This window comes from Rhipicephalus sanguineus, chromosome 8, assembly GCF_013339695.2.
Source record: "Rhipicephalus sanguineus isolate Rsan-2018 chromosome 8, BIME_Rsan_1.4, whole genome shotgun sequence".
NCBI classification, from domain to species: domain Eukaryota; kingdom Metazoa; phylum Arthropoda; class Arachnida; order Ixodida; family Ixodidae; genus Rhipicephalus; species Rhipicephalus sanguineus.
Window position 1 is genome coordinate 71,197,501 of NC_051183.1, and position 17,545 is coordinate 71,215,045.

The 17,545-nt window shown below is 44.6% G+C and overlaps 1 protein-coding gene across 1 annotated transcript in view; it reads right to left on the reverse strand.

Annotated features, from left to right (window-relative positions):
• Positions 1-17,545, reverse strand: part of LOC119402073 (ornithine decarboxylase) — a 73,155-nt gene that overhangs the window by 15,457 nt on the left and 40,153 nt on the right. Inside the window, exon 2 of the mRNA XM_037669171.2 lies at positions 784-876. Coding sequence (XP_037525099.1) covers positions 784-867 — 84 coding nt within the window. The 5' untranslated portion in view covers positions 868-876. The remainder of the gene's footprint in view (positions 1-783; positions 877-17,545) is intronic.

A 17,545-nucleotide genomic window follows, 5' to 3' on the forward strand; every position in this document is an offset into this window, starting at 1 on the left:
TGTAAAAGAATATAAAGCGTGCTAAACATGGTGATAAAAAGTAATGACCACAATATGTTGCTGCAGTGCGCTTTTCATGCTATTTTAGGTTTGTAGCCCTCAGTAATTTAGTCACGTTATTAGGTGAGATTTCTTATTAGGGTTAGAGTTCGATCAGCAAAGAAATGATGAGGTACTGCAAATAATGCATGAAACTTAGATGTATTCTCTAGAGTTGCGGATATACACAGGCTAGCCAGAAGAATTTTTTTAGCGATCCAGTGCATAGCACACGTGAAAATAATTTCAACAGGCTGTTTCCGCAACATATTCGTAAAAATATCAACCGATGAGGAATATAAACAATAAAATGAAAATTTCTGCATAACAAGTCAAGAAAAGCACGCAGAATGAATGGACATTGTAGTGTCCTGTACCTGAAACACATCCTTCTTCAGAAATTCATGTGTTCAGAATGCTGGCTATTCAGAACTCTCTTACGATTTTTTTCATTATTTTAGGGAAAGCTCTAGGATATTACGTGGTGTATGCCGGATCAGAAAAAAACATGAATTCCCTAATCAAAGAACAGGATAGAATTTCTCGCTGATAAATAATGTTCATTTCATTTTTGGTCTTTTCCGACTAGTGTAGCATTTTTGTGCGTGTGCGTGAGTATGAAGGCAATACTGTCTGCTGTTGGCGCTATACATATGCAGGTTCGCCAATATGCCTCACGCGAAATACCCGTTAAACTAAGTGTCAGTACAGGAAACGTTATCATTAGCCTATTACAATTCACACCTGACTGCTGATGACTTTCCGGGCTACGTCGACCACACTTCCGTCAGTATAGATGGTTGATGAGTTTCCTGTTGCTTTCTCCATCTCGTGCACCTGCAGGAAGAAAGAGAACGTTCAACTCCGCCTACTCGTTTATAAATACTGTCGCTAACATTCATATATTGTTGCAGATGATGTTCCCATATGCACTTGCATTTAGCACTTCCTCGAAAATGCAATTTGCCTATACGAAATACTCCAATCACAAGATCAGGCAGTCGGACTCACTGACGTGCACCACATGTAACACTCGGGAAGACTTAAAACACGTCATCTACGACTGTTCGCGTTACGACGCAGAACGACCGATTCTGAAGGCAGCACTTCATTTGCTACGCGGATTGAGCTTCGAGTTGCGGCACCTTCTCGGCCCGTGCCAACACAATGTGGTTGGGCGATGCGCTCCACAAAAGTGCTGTTGATGTTCTTGAGCAACACTTGACGCAACAAAGTTTGTGAAGGACTCTTTTGCGGTATATATGCATGTTTGTCGCTTTACCGTACTATTTATTCGTGCATGTGATCATTGTTTCCTATCACAGTCACCACCCGACACCTGGAGTATCAAGCCAGGCGAATAAACCAGGCTAACATCTCCTGAAATTTCGTTAAAAATTAGCTCTCTTCTTCAAAGTGCATTCAACCCCTAACAGATTCGCACTGTCTACATTTTCACTCATAACTCATGGGAGCGCATAGGTGACATATAAGCGCAGAACATCAGAAAACAGAACCGCTGACATTGGGTTGTCTTACCCCTCATGCGTTTCCATTCAGTGCGGATGTTTATAAAGCATAGAAAGATAACGCATAAAACGATGTCAACGCGACAAGCACTCAGAAGTGTTTGTTTAGAATAGCGACCAGTTTTCTAAATGTCGTCTGCGCTTCGTGTATTTATATGTCTCTGCAAAGCACGGCCACAACATCACCTTGCGTAGACTCTTATCCATCTCGATCATCTAATGCCTTCCAGGAATAACATTTCTGATTATTGCTCGAATATACAAAGGGACCGAATGTCAACGCGATGGGACATTCGTTATCTTGAAAACGTAATCGTGTCGAACGAAGCGAAGTGTCTCGCAATCATCAACCAGCTGATCAAAAAAAAAGCGTTGTTTAAGAAGTGTTGCAGTTTCTATTCATTTCTGTAAATGCCACGAAATTGAGTGTTCACCAAAACGGAACTATCTAGATGCGTTTCTGAAAAACAATTTTCAATCCGCCTGGATATCGAATCGCATCTTCATATCTAACGTCACAAAATATCCTACGAGTATTCAACTGCATCTGCATATCTAACGAAACGAGACATTCACTTATACATTAGTCCGGCTTGTCGGCCACATAGGATGAATCTCTGTGAGAAGGAATAATGACAATATTATCCGGACAACAAAATATTTTAGACGTGGAGTTCCGCCTTATATTGACGGCTACGCTGTCAGTGACTTTGCCGGCATTCTAATTTGCGTTTGTCTTGCTTAATCGTTATATCACCACTAATTTTTACAAACAATTGCGCCAGCACGTTTCAAAATTTTGATCATCAAGTGTGTAAAGCTCTAAGAAGTCATCAATCGCAATGCCCGTAGCTGAAAGTTATGGCAGCGTTGATGGTAGCAACATAATAAACTCAATTAGAGGAAAACTCCGTGGGACGGCCCGTACATATCATAAAACATCTTGAATATTCTAAAACATTCGCCAAATATTATTCGGAAAGTATTGTTGTGAATAAATGCATATACACTTAAGGTTCGTCCAGCTTTGTGGAAGACCTAATGAGCAGAGCGCGCAATGTAAGGAATTGTGTAGAATTTTGTACGTGGGCAAACGCTACGCGGCACCATGTGACGACGGGGGCTGACCAATAGGAATTGTGCGACGACAAATACACGAATAAGAAGAGTACATATCCCTTCCTGCACAGCCCACCAAACGAAAATAAGTGGCGTCGTTCAAGATCGTCTCTCCTTCGTTAGGATCCATCGCTAAAGCTTGGTATGAAAAAAAAAAAGAACTCTCAAAACAGGCGAAATGGCACGTTGTCATTGTTTGCATAGACGAACTCGTACAAATAGGAGCCGTGAAAGCAGAAGCGGCTGTACAGGTGCTAGCATTTTCTACAAGGGTAATAATAATAATAATAATAATAATAATATAATATCTCCCAATCCACGATACGGTTATGAGAGACGCCGTAGTGGAGGGCTCCGGACATTTAGATCACCTGCGGTTCTTTAATGTGCACCTAAAGCTAAGTACACGGGCCTTAAACATTTCCGCCTCCATCGGAAATTGCAGTCCCCGCGGCCGGGATTCGATCCCGCGGCCTTCGTGTCAGCAGCCGAGTGTCATAGCCACTAGACGACCGTGGCGGGGCTTTCCGCAAGGGTGGAAAAGAAAGATTTCCACCCTCTTTTAGCCTTATCGGTGTCTTTTTTCTGCTCATGTGCGAATGTAGCGTAAAGGATAGTAGTCAGTCTCACAGGTGAAATGCCCATTTGAGCGGTCATCTAGCACTTAGCACAAAGAAAAAAAGAGTCAGTTTCGTCGCAATGACTAAGCAATGCTTGCGATATGAAGAAATTCGGAATGTTTATGCACAGTAAGCCTAGCAGCTCACTCTGGCATGTGACCAGGCGTAACTCAGCAAAACGCCGTCGTAAGGAAACCAGGAGGGGGCTGCATCCAGCGATGTCACCTTCGCGCTGCGTATGGATTCAACGCAAACTTTGCGATTAGAGCAAAACGCATACACTGGTATGAGCTGCCTGCTAGTCGCTCTTAAGATACGGCGCGCGTGGCGGCGGTTGACCACGCCCGACGGGTCAAAGTTCGAATATCCTCCCGGGGTCCACGCGGCAACCCCTCTGGCTCGTCTCCATGTGCCTTGCGCGCTACGAGACGGCCGGCGCGTTCTTTTTTTCTCTGCTTGAGCGGTGATCGTCAACAACCTTCGCATGTTTTCAGTTGCAAATGAAACATACACCTCCAGCGGCTACGTTATCGGTTTGGACCTTGAACGAAATGTCACGGCAACAACGACGGCGAATGCTGCGGTATAGAGGTACCTGGAGTGTTCATATACCTGCAATCGCAAAAAAACACAGGAATTTTTCAGCCAAGCAGAAGCAGTCGGCGTCAGTCGTTATTTGATGGGCAGCGTCACCATTGCCTCAATGAACTTGAACGTGGGTTAGTTCACAATTACTGTATGACATGTTTACCGCTCGGGTAAAGAGGACGAGGACAACGAAAGCAATACAAAGCTGCCTATCGACCGTGTGTATCTGTCCTCAATAAATTATTCGGACGTTATAAAAACAATACTCCCGGTGTCGGTCGCTGTTTTTTTTTAATGCCACGCCGTTCTTTTTCGGTAAATATGTCATGGTGCTGCTCTCAAAATGTCATTTATGTTGACTCTGCCTAGGCGTAGGTGGAATGCAATACGCGACTCCTCGCATCGCCGGCTGATTTTGTTGAGCGTCGCACAGTCCAAATGCTTTGGCTTAGTGGACTTTAACATCCAAGCTGTTCTTGGCCGAGACTTTCATGTCCGGGATCCGAGGCAACGCTTCTGGCTATCATAATCGGGTATGCGCTGCAAACATTGGGTAAATCCCACTAATCACCGCTGGTCTACTAAAAATGAAGGCAACAGCTTTGCACAACAAACGGGTATATGCCACGGAAATCTCTGCGGCCTCCATCCCCATCATCATCATAAACGTGTATGTGTCACAAAAATTGGGTAAATCCCGCTGCACACAACTTCCACTCAAAAGTAAGAAGGCAACAGTAAGCCTGACAAGTGGCGTGCGCTTTACCAGTCACACCCCTGTCACGTGATGATTTGTAGTTATGAAAAGTGGTGGCTATACTACCACCTCAATGCTCAACAAAAAACTTTTAATAAAAAGCAGTGATACAACATATCGGAGCATCTTAAGAGAATGCTTCTTTGCAAACCTGTGTATAAGAATGGTATGGTAAAGATGCAATAAAAATATACTACCACTCAAAGCTTAACAAATAGTCTTTAATAAAGAGCAGTAATACAACATATCTGAAAGACTTGCGAAACATAGAAGTGCGTTAGCCTGACGAAGGGGACGCCACGGGCTTCGCTGTTTCATCGGAGTCCGCGGGGCGGAGCTGGTTGAATTTTTCGTACTTACATTGTATGCTAAGTCAACTCATGCAACCTAACGACTCAGGAGATGCGTGAACTACTTTTATGGCTTTTTTCGTTGGTTTGAAATGGCTTGGAAATAAAATTAATTTTTAAAAAACTTGTGTAACGCTATGTTCAGAGATTAAGTGAGTATCATACTAAACCTGCTGAAATTAACGTTAACGCTACCCCACATAATTCCGATGAGTCGCCAACCATGTACTTGCTATTAAATGCTCAGCAAGAAGATGCTGTTCGTCAAGGCAGCGACGGAGAATTTTCGACAGGTCGACAAAATTAAAGGGCACCCGCAAAAGGTTCCTCCCTTTGTATTATGTCCATTAACCCGGTTGAAAGTTCAGTAATGATACTTGCATTGATTAAACAAAGCAAGACTTACACAGTTAAGAGTGGAAGGGAGCGCGCGCCGAGAAGGCCCGCCACACATTTCAGAGGACCAATGTGTTGACTACAGAGCGCGTACAAACTATCACAGCCATTTTTGATATTGCAACGAGGCCAAAGTGCACATGATAAAAACTCCAACAGCTTCCCCACTAACAGGAAAAAAACGGCTGATTGACTCAATACAAAACCTGGAGTCATTCCACTCTTTGAAGGTGTGTCACCAGCGCACTTCACGGGAGCACTCACATTTTTAGTCTCATCGGCGCTGATAAGTGCGTTGATCTCCTGGCATTCTCACAATAGCGATAGACCCATACTCGAGCACCGACTTGCGTGGCGACACATATAAGAAACGCCTGCCCCTCCACTAATGCTTTCTGCACCTCGCATGGTCTTGTACTGCCTCCAGGATCGGCCCACCTTTGAACGATGGACGATGTGAATAGATGACGTCATGCAGTGACGTCATCGTGCGAGGTCACGATGGCCTCATGAAGACATTCCTAATATTGGTATATATGTGACGTAACACATGACATTGCTCGCTCGGAGGGGATTATGCTCGTTCTGTTTTTGCACGTACGCGGACGCCGCACAATCAAGGAAGTGTGTCAACTACAGCACCGCTGTATAAAGAGATACGGGCTTGAAAAGCAAGATGATCGTGCACTTGCGCGTTATTCTGGATGTATATTTCGCATTTGTATTGTTAGCTGGCAGCGGGAAACCGAGGACACGCAATGCGCTTAAACGTCTGCGAACAGGTGTAGGGCTACTGCTTTGACACAGTGCATCAAACTCCGTGGAGTGTCAAAGAACTGGTGTTTCATGGTAGTCAGAGCAACGCCTTTGTATACATGCCCGGCGACAGGGCCGGGCAAAGACACTTTGACGTTGTATCGCGATACGACACAAGATAATCGGGCTACAAATAACTGAGATACAGATAGAGGATACTACCGCAACTATTGCATCCGATACGATACATTCCAAATGTGTCTTAAGATACATTCGATATATTCGGAAATTTGTTATTGTAGATTGATATATTGTAGCAGCAAATGCGAATGCACGGAAATGTTTGCTTGAAAATTTCTTAAGTGCGGTCAAATTAGTTTCACTTGAATGAAATACCTTTTTGTATCTAAAAGGTTTTGTATTTTTGTGGGTCAAAGTATATCTCTTTCATTCCGGATCAACTTACCGAGGTTGCTTTAGCTACTTAATATGAGAGCCCTTTATACACTGCGCTGTCAGTGGTTTTTGCTCGTCGCTTTAGTAAGTGATGGCAGTCGCGGATATCCATACCGACTAGCTAGCAGGCTGCGATCTGCTTACAAGAACTTCATTAAGAAGCCTCCGAACGATGACTCAAATGCCGATGTCGAGTTTTACCTTGTCCGTAAACGTACTACCGTATACCCAATACTTGATTACGAAACAGGTGTGCAGCCGCCACAATGCTGGTAGCGCCATCTTTTGTGATTCATCGTGCATATGTACGCGACTTGAAATTGCAATGCTTTTCCATGATATACTAACCTGCTAGCGTAAAGTGTTTGTTAGCGACATACTAACGCTCAATATTTTAGAAATTCTTCTTCTACGAAACAACATGAGCAGCCCAGAAACGTCTCAGACGTATAGCTTGGTTGAACAAAACGTCACAGGCAGCCGCCGCTATTCACAGTGTTCCCGCCTAGAGCTCCGATTTCCTATTGATTTTTAACAGTAAAAGTAATTAAGGCAGCCTAAAAAAGTGAAAACGCACAATGATAGTGAATAAGCATAGAAACACGACACAGGCAGCACCTTAATAGACATCTAAATTAAACATGAAGTGTCGTCAACTCAGCTGTTAATGTAAGCAGCAGAAATTCAGTGTCTATGGAAAGTAGCCCACAAAGGCTCGTTGGGACGCTCATGGGAAAAACCGAGGGTTGGGTAAGGTACTGTTTTTCTAAAACCCTTCGTAATGTATTTAGGATGGCTTCAAATCATTTCAATTTTACTGTTTTACTAAGCAGTAATCAGAATTTTTGTTATACTCAAGGCACGCACAGACTACCATATCCTCAACATCGCCTTGGCATCACAGTAAACGGAAGTGTAAGGTAACTATGTAAACAGCAGTAGCAATGACGCACACATTTAAAAGGGTTTAAAAGTAAGAATAAAGCTGAGATCTTATGCTGGCAGCAGGTCACAAAAGACACATTGCAGCAGTTAACAGACCATAAAAAACAGTACATTGACCTAGGTAATGTATGGAATGCAAAAGAAGGACCGCTAATTAGAAAGCACTCAATTTGTTAATGATAAAATTGTAATTTAAAGAACTCTTTGGATAAAGATAGCAGGAATAAAAGCATACGGTACGCCAAGTTATCTTTTTTAGGTGAACGCTTGTTCTAGTAGATCTAGCATCGCTGCCGGTGGTTTTGTTATTGTTACAGTCTTAGTTGCGTACAAATCATTCTCATAGCATATAAGTCAAACTTAAATCCACCACATCCTTCCAATAACTGGTGTGTGAAAGCCACGAGACGCAAAGCAACCCAATTCTCTCATTCTTCAGACTTCTTAACGAAGCACTATGCAAGAGAAACTTTGATAGCCATAGCGGCATCAAAGTTTGCGCTATAGACTTCCTGCGCAGGATAGGACAGTGACTAAGAGGAAGTGTCATGGCTAAAATGCTAAAAAGCAAAAAAAAGGAAGAGAAGAGAAAAGCTCACCTAGGCGTAGACGTTCGCGCGTTTGTATTAACCGCTACGGCGCGAGCGCCACCACGGAACTTCGCTCCGCCAATAGGGACACGCCGACATGATCGCCTAGCCTCGCCGAAGGACTTTGACGGAAATATTAAAGAATATCAATGTTTTTAGTTTTATTCTGTTGGCTTTTGACGCATTATCACCTTGAGAAGAGGAGTTCAGCGAAGGTACATTGCTTCACATGGTGGTGTTGCGATCAATATATCTTGTATCTTAAGATACACGATGCATTTTCAATGTATCGGAAATACAGATATTTATATTCATCTTGCGAGACGTATCGCGATACGGATACGAAATACTCAAAAAGTACCCAAGATAGTATCTAAGACACATATATCTTCGATACTGCCCAGCGCTGCCCGACGATTACCGGAACGTTATTGTAGGTATTGGCTGGCAGATAGAGATCAACATCGACACGTATTCACCGACATTAGCATCCAGCCTGTTTCCTCAATATCCCGCTCCCACTCACTCATATCACAAATTCTTCCGAGACATTCCATGGCAGCGGGGAACAGATAAATAACAGGCACTCATGTGAAAATGGTTTAAAACAGGCGAAACCATAGAGGACAGTTGAGACGTACTATAATGTAACGTCAACGCTGCATCTCGATATCGGCTAAACGTAAATACGGTTAAAAAAAACTACTTGCAATATGGAATAAAGTTAACTCATAACGAGTGATATAGACAAACCAGGTGTGCCGAAAGTCCGACGCCGATGACGCTAACGGATAAGCCTCGAACCAGTAAATCAAGGTCAGTGACGTACATCCGTGGAGACTCGTGGCGTTCGGTGCGCAAACCTGATGTCCACTGTGTCGTTCCTCATGGAAGTGCGTTACTCGGCATTCATCTATCGTAGAGGAAGCATAATGCCCAAGCGTAGCATTTATGAAGTTTACAAGCTACCGAGCTGTCTGCATTCGCTTCTGAAGCCGTTCCAATGTACGCGTGACGTGTCTGCGGTCGAATTCGTTGCTATGCCGCGGTTTCCCCTTTACTGACGGCCACCCTCATGGGGTTAAATTTCGCTCGCACGCAACAAACCAACTGCAGACGCGGATGCTTTCCCATGTAATTCGAACACGTCGTTACTGCGGTTCGTAGACTTTCCTGGCGGTCACGGTAGACCAAACAAAAACAGGGAGCGTACGCAGCCAGACGTGGTTCATCTGCACAGAAGATCAGCTTTCATGCCGTTTACACAAACGGAAGCGAGAAGCAATGCACCCAGGCTTTTTCGTTCATCAGGGACAGAGAAAAGAAGGCAACCAAAATTTTAGATCTGGCGTTCCTGTGCCACCGATTAACCACACGGTGAGTGTCCTTCCAAGTGACCTGAATCTTCGTGCTGCCGAGCACATGGTCTCGAGCTCCCTGGTACCTATTGCCAGTAACTCGTATCCGACCTGAATTCCCTGCATCTCAAGGCAGCTCCGGCTGCTCGAATATTCCACGCTTGTGTGGCGTTTTTTCTCTATTGAAAAAGTTCTGCGTTACATTATCTGTAACACTTGAAGGTCAAAGCCTGCTTCACATTTGGTAATAAATTAAGTTACACCATGAGGCACCAGACTTCTTGCAAGACACGGGAAGCCATCCTGTGAGAGACATGCATTAAGTTACCTTGACGTTCTCAGTCGATGGCAGCACCTAGGTCATTGTAGAAGAAAACGATAGAGTGCGGCTTCTGAGCCCTAGAACACGCGTTAAGGACTAACCAGCACCTTCACTAAAATGCAGCAAGTGAGTTCTCCTAAACGTGCTTAGTATTGTATTCTCAAGAGTGCATTCTACGCCGCCACTTTAATCACTTGCTCGCCAAATCACACTTTTACAAAATAATTCATTGTTTTTCTCTAACCCCTGCCTGTATAACATCGACCTTAATTGCGAATTCGTTTGTCATCCGCACTCTCCCTTCGCGATGCAACTGTGTTGTGTGGCATCCGACTGGGTGTGGCATTATGATATTCTTCTTTCACTGGCATGACCAGCGGTGTGGCATGCAACTTGTGCAGCTCCGAGGAGATGATTAAGGACATTCTGTGCCACTGCTCATCATACCAAGCTCGATGACGTGTTCTAAAGGCCAACTCTATTGCCTTGGTGCAAGCCACTTTCAGAAAACCAGTTGCTGGGACCTTGGCTCGTGGTTTCGCACATGCATAACTCTACGAACGCCCTATTGTGCTTCTTCAAACAGACCGGACTTCATGAACGTTTGATAACTTCCAGCGCTTGTTCGTTTTCTGAGTGTTCGCACTGTTCATTTAATACTTTTCCTGCTCTTGTTCTTTCTGCTCTATCCTACTTGTAATTCCCACTTAACCCCACCCCATGTGTTGGCACTGGCCAACAGAGCCTCTGCTAATTTAACCGCCCTGCCTTTCCCCTTCGTTTGTCTCACTTTCTCTCTGTCACTTGACAAAGTGCCGGCAAAGCAAGGTGGAGAACCGGTGAGCACTAACCATCATCATCGTTACCGGCCTCACTATACGCCCACAGCAGGGCAAAGGCCTCTCCCACGTTCCGCCAATCAACCCGGTCCTGCGCTTGCTGCTGCCACGTTATACCCGCAAACTTGTTAATCTCATCTGCCGACCTAAAGTTCTGTCTTCACTTCGCTCGCCTTCTCTTGGAATCCAATCAGTTACCCTTAATGACTAGTGGTTATCTTGCCTGCGCGCTACATACCCGGCCCATGCCCGTTTCTTCGTCTTGATTTCGACTATGGTGTCCTTAACCAGATCACTAATCAGAGGAGCGTAAACCTCTTCTTCCCCACTGGCGCAGCGCTGGGGCTGATGTGATCTGGTACATTATAAACATATCGCCACGACGTCTTCTGTAAGTCCCTGCTTCGTCACCAGGAAAGTACAGTCTAATACGCCACATTTCCCCAGTCCGTAAGCCAGTTCTCAGCATACGTACCTGAACTACGCGTAGACGCGAGCTGTCGTCGACGCTCACTTAGACCCCAAAGCTCCCTAAGATTTACAGCAGCTAGCGGCTTGTACAGTATGCCCAGAGGTCCCGAACATTGCGTCCTATTTCCCGTCACAGCTGCGCACTGATCGAGCAAAACGCGGCACGTTGTTTTTTTTTTTTTTAAGGGTGCAACGTACTCCAGACGTCACTGCTAACCAACTTTATATCCTGCCTAATGTGTCGCAGAGCTTAGCATGTGTGACCCAGATTGTTTCCGTGGCGACATCCACACGAGCATCCCTTCCGGCCTCTGCCTGTCACTCTACCCAGTTTAAGCGTGCGTGAAAGACGCCACAACCACCTGTTGTAGTTGCAGCGTTTGTAAAAGTGCATGCCTCAATTAACACTGTAGTGCCAGAACATGTGTCTCCAGCTTTGTCGAAAATTAAAAAAATAACTCTCGTAACAAACAAGAACCTGGCTACTGTATGCGCATAATTTCTCTCTTAACTCCTCCATGCCAGTCAGCCTCGTCCCTCTTAAAGGTATTTATCCACGCGTTAGTAGCCACGCTTCGCATATTTACTTCCTTTTCAATTTGTTTCACGTGGAAACCAAGCACCTGCCACTGATGCCTTGGGAAGTTCACTCTTGAAGTGTCTCAATGAGCTGTCACATAATGCACAGAATACACATCACGATAATTTTTAAAGTGGGGCTCTCTGGAGCGTGCCATAAAAATAGTAGCAAGAATTCTACCTCCTAGGCATGTTGTAGTTGGACCACATCAAATATTTCCCTCTCTTGTGAGTACAACATAAATCGGCCTGAACTGCCTCCTTCCTCCATCAAGTTCTTTCGTGGCGTCGCCAATTTCTCGTTTCAACGAAATATGGAGTCATAACCCCAGTAACGTGTTGTAATTATAAATGTACACAGAGATGTTCCAAATTAAGGAATATAAGATTGCTTCGAAATTTAGGCCGATAAGTTAAAGACACAAAATCAAACTTCAGGAACAGAATCATAATCGCTTGACATATTTGTATGCTACTCATGATTTCTACGTTAGCTATGGCTTATACACTTTAGGAATAGAACTCCCGACAGTTCAGCAAGCTGGTGCGAATTGATGCTAAGAAAACAGAATAATAATTGCTGGGGTGTAACGTCCCAAAACCACGATAGGATTATTGGTAATGCCGTCGTGGAGGGCTCCAGAAATTTCGACCACCTGGGATTCTTTAACGTGTACCTGAACCTAAGTTCACGGGCTGAAACATTTTCGCTTCCATAGAAAATTTCGGCCGCCACGGCCGCAATTCGATCCCGCGACCTTCGGGTCAGCAGTCGAGCACCATAATCTCTAGACCACCGTGGTGGGGTTATGTGAGAACGAAAGACATGCATATACAGACGCAATAGAAGTGCTGAATTTCCCGTGTCTACTCTGCAAGAAGAAAACGAGCTTTGTGCAAGGAAGAGCGTGAGCGCGTTCGACCGGGAACCACTTAGCCACATTCAAGCTTTGGGCTCATGCGGACGCCAATAGACGTGTGTGTTCGTTCCTCAGTCCGTGTCGGCTGTTCAGTTTGCCACTAATCCATTTCAGGCGCTAGTTTTGATGCACGCTCTAGGTATGCGTCAAATTCACATACCACAATTTCAAGGCGCTCAGTACTACATTCCAAGAAAGAAAATTAAGTAAGATGTTGTTTTGTGTGAGTTTCAGTATTTATTTGTAATTAGCATGTAATTAAATCCTTCATTATTCTGCAGTCAGTCATGCTTCATTTTGACATAAAGAGAATGAGAAACATAAGCTCCAAATGTGTGCAAAATTAGATTTCGGTTTCATTCATTTCGAGAAAAGTAATCATTCTGACGTGGGTTCTCGAACGCGGCACGTCGAAGAACCTGTCAAACATCGTAGTGCCTTCACGGAAGTGATTGGCTACAGTCATACGCACCACACTGAGCTTAGTGAATACATATGGGCTATGCAGAAGGTTCAGTTTGTCTAATGAGCAACGTATTGTGCTCTCTTCTGGCTACAAGTTGATACAACTGCACTCTTAAAAAAGAGTCCTTTGACTCTTTTTAGAGAGTTCTGGCTGGCCAAGTATATGACTCTCTTTAAAGAGGCACGTCAACCCTCTTTGGGGCTCGCTATGCTCTCTTCTGAAAATCGCGTGACCCATAAGAGAGTTGACGGGTCTCTTTAAGTAGAGTCATACGCGGCAAGTCAGGACTACCTGAAAGGAGTCACATATACTGTTTTTTTTTTCTCTTAGAGTGTGGCATAAACAAGTTGCGTACGCAAACGTAGCCACCACCGCAGAAGGGGACATTTTGTACAAAAGAACCAGATTTTTTTTGTCTTTCTCTCTTCTCCTATATTCATATTTACAAGCTCTGTTTTCTTAAATGATGGCTATCTGGTACCCTTGAGCAGTATTATTACTCGTGGTAGCAGTACTAGTCCAAACAACGACGCGGACGAAAAAAAGCCCTGTAATACAAACTGGTTGGCACAAATGCTATCCAATATCCCAAGTCTCTACACTGTACTGACAAAGCTTTACCACGAAGAACTTGGCGTCTCACCTCACCTTGCTGTTTCTACGTGCAGGTCCTCTTCGCGAACACTCGCAGCCCGCAGTCGAGAACTCTCCCAGTGAGCTCAGGACTCAAAATCCCGCCAGTTGGCTTTCTCACCAGCGCTCTTATCGAAATAATGCGGCCTGATTTCCTGTTGCCCCGAATGTTCAATTCGGCGTTTTCCTTCTTTCCTCTCATTTCGCGAACACTTGCGGTGCTCTCGAAAGGCATGTCACAGCCCGCCAGTCAGGGCTTGAAAATTACCCAGCCGATGACACTATCCATGCGCAAGGCCACTTGTTCACCGTGACATGAGGCGCAGGCTGTATGAAGTCCCATGTGCTGCCTTTTGGCATTCGATCGAGGCCCCTCTTACAGCTCGCGCAGTAGAGGGACGAGACGGCCGAAAAAGTGCATCCGGTCCGCGGAAAACGCGTTCACAGTTCAGTAATCCATGTTGCTGGGCGAGTCGGTCGTACACCATTAAACAAGGTGCTGAGCAAAGGAAGCAGGGCCAAGGAAGTGAACGAGGACGGGCGCAGACTCGCGACTCGCGATTGAGGACAGTCGCGAGTCTGCACCCGTCCTTGTTCCATTCCTTGTCGCTGTTTCCTTTGCGCAGCACCTTGTTTAATGGCGTTCACAGTAAAGGGCTGGCGTAAAATAAATCGCAAGAGGGATATAGCACAGAAAAATTCAGCAACCCTTCCCTAACGGGAAAATAAGGGCGAGCATTAAATGCGAAGCATTTCTTAGCGAACTCCTGCGACTTTGAGCGTATCTATCTAGTCGCCTACGACTGTGCTCTCCTGGCCGTTTCGTTAATAGGATGTACACCAAAATTGGTATGGCGTAACATGACCTTATGACGAACATAAATGACAGGTCATAACATGACAATCAAGATATCCATGTCTTCAATGACATGATTTACATGCCACTGTTTTGGTGCTCTTGCGGCCGTTTCGTTAGTTTTATATATACCTAAATTGGTATGGCGTGAGAAGATTGTATTAAGAACATAAGTGACAGGTCCTAACGTGGAAATCATGACACGCATGTCATGTACAGCATGACTTACGTGCCACGCTCATGGTGAGCTGGCGGTCGTTGCGCTAGCTTGATATACACCAAAATTGGTACTTCGCGACGTGACTGTGTGACGAACACAAATAACTGGTGGTAACATGAAAATCATGACACACGTGTCATTTACAGCATGACTTACGTGCCACAATCATGATGTCTGGTGTCCGTTTCGCTAGCTTGATATACATCAAAATTGGTATTGCGCAACGTGACTTTGTGACGAACATAAATAACAGGTGGTAACACGAAAATCATGAAATGCGTGTCATGAAGGGTGTGATTTAGACGCCACGCTCATGGTGCACTCGTGGCTATTTTGTTAATTGGATATACACTTAAATGGTATGGCATGACAGGAGTAGGTGACGAACATAAATAGCAGGTCACGCATCGTATATATCTGACAGAATAGATGTTTCATTAGCGTGGCATATGTCATATTTTACACGCATGCATGTATGACAATCTCGCGATATATAGCGAACTAGGTATCACGACATGGACGACTTCATTAGCGTCAATCACAAAAAGACGATGTATGCAGCTCTTTGGTGGCTGCTTCGCATTACATCGATTCCCACACTGCGTGGGATCTACCGATTTCTCTTTCTTTCTTTCTTTCTTTCTTTCTTTCTTTCTTTCTTTCTTTCTTTCTTTCTTTCTTTCTTTCTTTCTTTCTTTCTTTCTTTCTTTCTTTCTTTCTTTCGTTCTTTCCTTCTTCCTTGCTTCTTTCTCTTTCTTTCTCTCTGTTGTCTTTTTTTTCATTGCTCAGAGCTTCCTCTTAACTGTTCTCTTCCTCCATGCCGGGATTTGGACCTTTATGCACGCGCTTTGCAGCACAACACTTCAGTTGCTACACGCAACAACCTGCAGTCAAGCGTCCACATCCAGGCAACAATGAAACGTGAAATAGCAACGTGAAATGACAAGTGTCCTCGATATCCTCGGTAAAAGATCAGATTGCCCTATCAGAAACGGCTGATGGTCGGCAAGCCCACGATCGAGACAGCATCAGTTATTGCAAAGCGGGGTATACAAATACTTGTGTGTGCGGCGCACCTTCGTGAGCCGTATTCGTGTGCGGCGCCAGGTTTTTGGCCCACGACGGCGCCGAAATCTGTGATATGTAAAAGCGTCGCTTAATTGTGCGTACCAATCATAGAGGTGCTGTATTAATAGGTGGCGCTGTATTGAATAAACCTTTAGTACTTATACTGGAAGGTATCACTCCGGATTCTAATTTCCTGGATACGGTGATTCTAGCTTGCATGTCCTTAACAATGCCTTTCGTAATGAAACTTAACTTCGACATTGCTATTTGTTTTATATGTGTTTATATCTCGTTATGCCGTATGTTGTGCAGTGCTCCGCAAATATAGATGGCCGAATCGGCGGCCGAACTACTTAGATCGTCAATGTTGCCTTGAAGCATTCCGACGTTTCGGCTCACCACACGACAGTGCAAATGATGCGTAGTCACTGGACATTCAGGAAGGCGGTGTCGCGGCTACTCTTGAAGTTTTTCAACGTTACAGACCTCGCATGTGACTGGTGACGTTGGTATGTGGTGACACTTACGTTGGTATGTGGTGTGGTGATATGGGGGTGCGGCACAACACAGCAGGCGGGTTAGCTCATAAGCCACCGGCATGTGCATTATTACGTCACGCTTCGCGCTGACCTCTTCGGTAGCCCGCCCGCGCTTCGCTTTACAAAGCGTATTATTTAACATAATCTGAAAGGAGGAAACCGGGCGAGGCAATTGCCTGCGAATCTCGCAAGGCTAGATCCGCCGGCAACCTACAACATTCTCATCATCGTCACCGTCATAACAATTTCCATATCTTCATTAGATTAAAGCAAACTGATAACTCGTTTCCAGATAAATATTCCTTTTTTTCTCTTGTTACAGCGGACAGCGTTGGGCAAGAGGTGGTCTGAAAGGAAGGCCTTCCGGCTAAAATGATGACATTGTCACTGATTATCTCGCGTCGGTCGGTAATGATGTTTGCATGAGGCCATCAATTAAAGTCAAGGACGTTTGAACGAGGCTTTTAATTCGGGTAAACATCCGCCCACAAGCGAGATTTCCGCTACCTTCATCCGGCCATACAAACAGCGTAGAGCAGGCTTTAGTTCCCCTCTGTTCTATTTCCGGTCTCAAATTGTCATTTGATCACGCTGCAAGACGATCACATCTGGAAAATTTTATTCGACCTCGATGGAAAATCTGCGCGTTCAACACCCAGTGAAATATAGAACCGGTCCGTACTTTTCTCCACAATGAAAATTACTTTTATGATGAATACTTTTCAGAATTGTGACGCCTCTCTGCAAGCATGCTCGCAGTAAATGACAGAAAAGAAAATTTGAAAGATGTGAGCACTACGTTGGGGCGATCGCATAAAGGTGACTTTTGCTTTTATGAACTCCATTTGACTCAGTGCTACAATTGTAAGGAATCGCCCTTGCGTGCGTCGGTATCGTTATCGCTTGATTATCCAAGTGGATTTCGTGTCAAGGCGTGACATCACTCATTATGAACTAGCCAGATTATGCACTTTGTTAAATAAGTAAAGTTGTTAGAACTGGACTGGAGGCCGGATTCTAGGCATTAAAAAGCTCGTTTCTAGGCGCCAAGAAAAGGCAGGCAAAACAACTTTTTAGGCCTCCAATATCGTGAATATAGGCAGAATAAGTTTTTACACAAATGCAAATA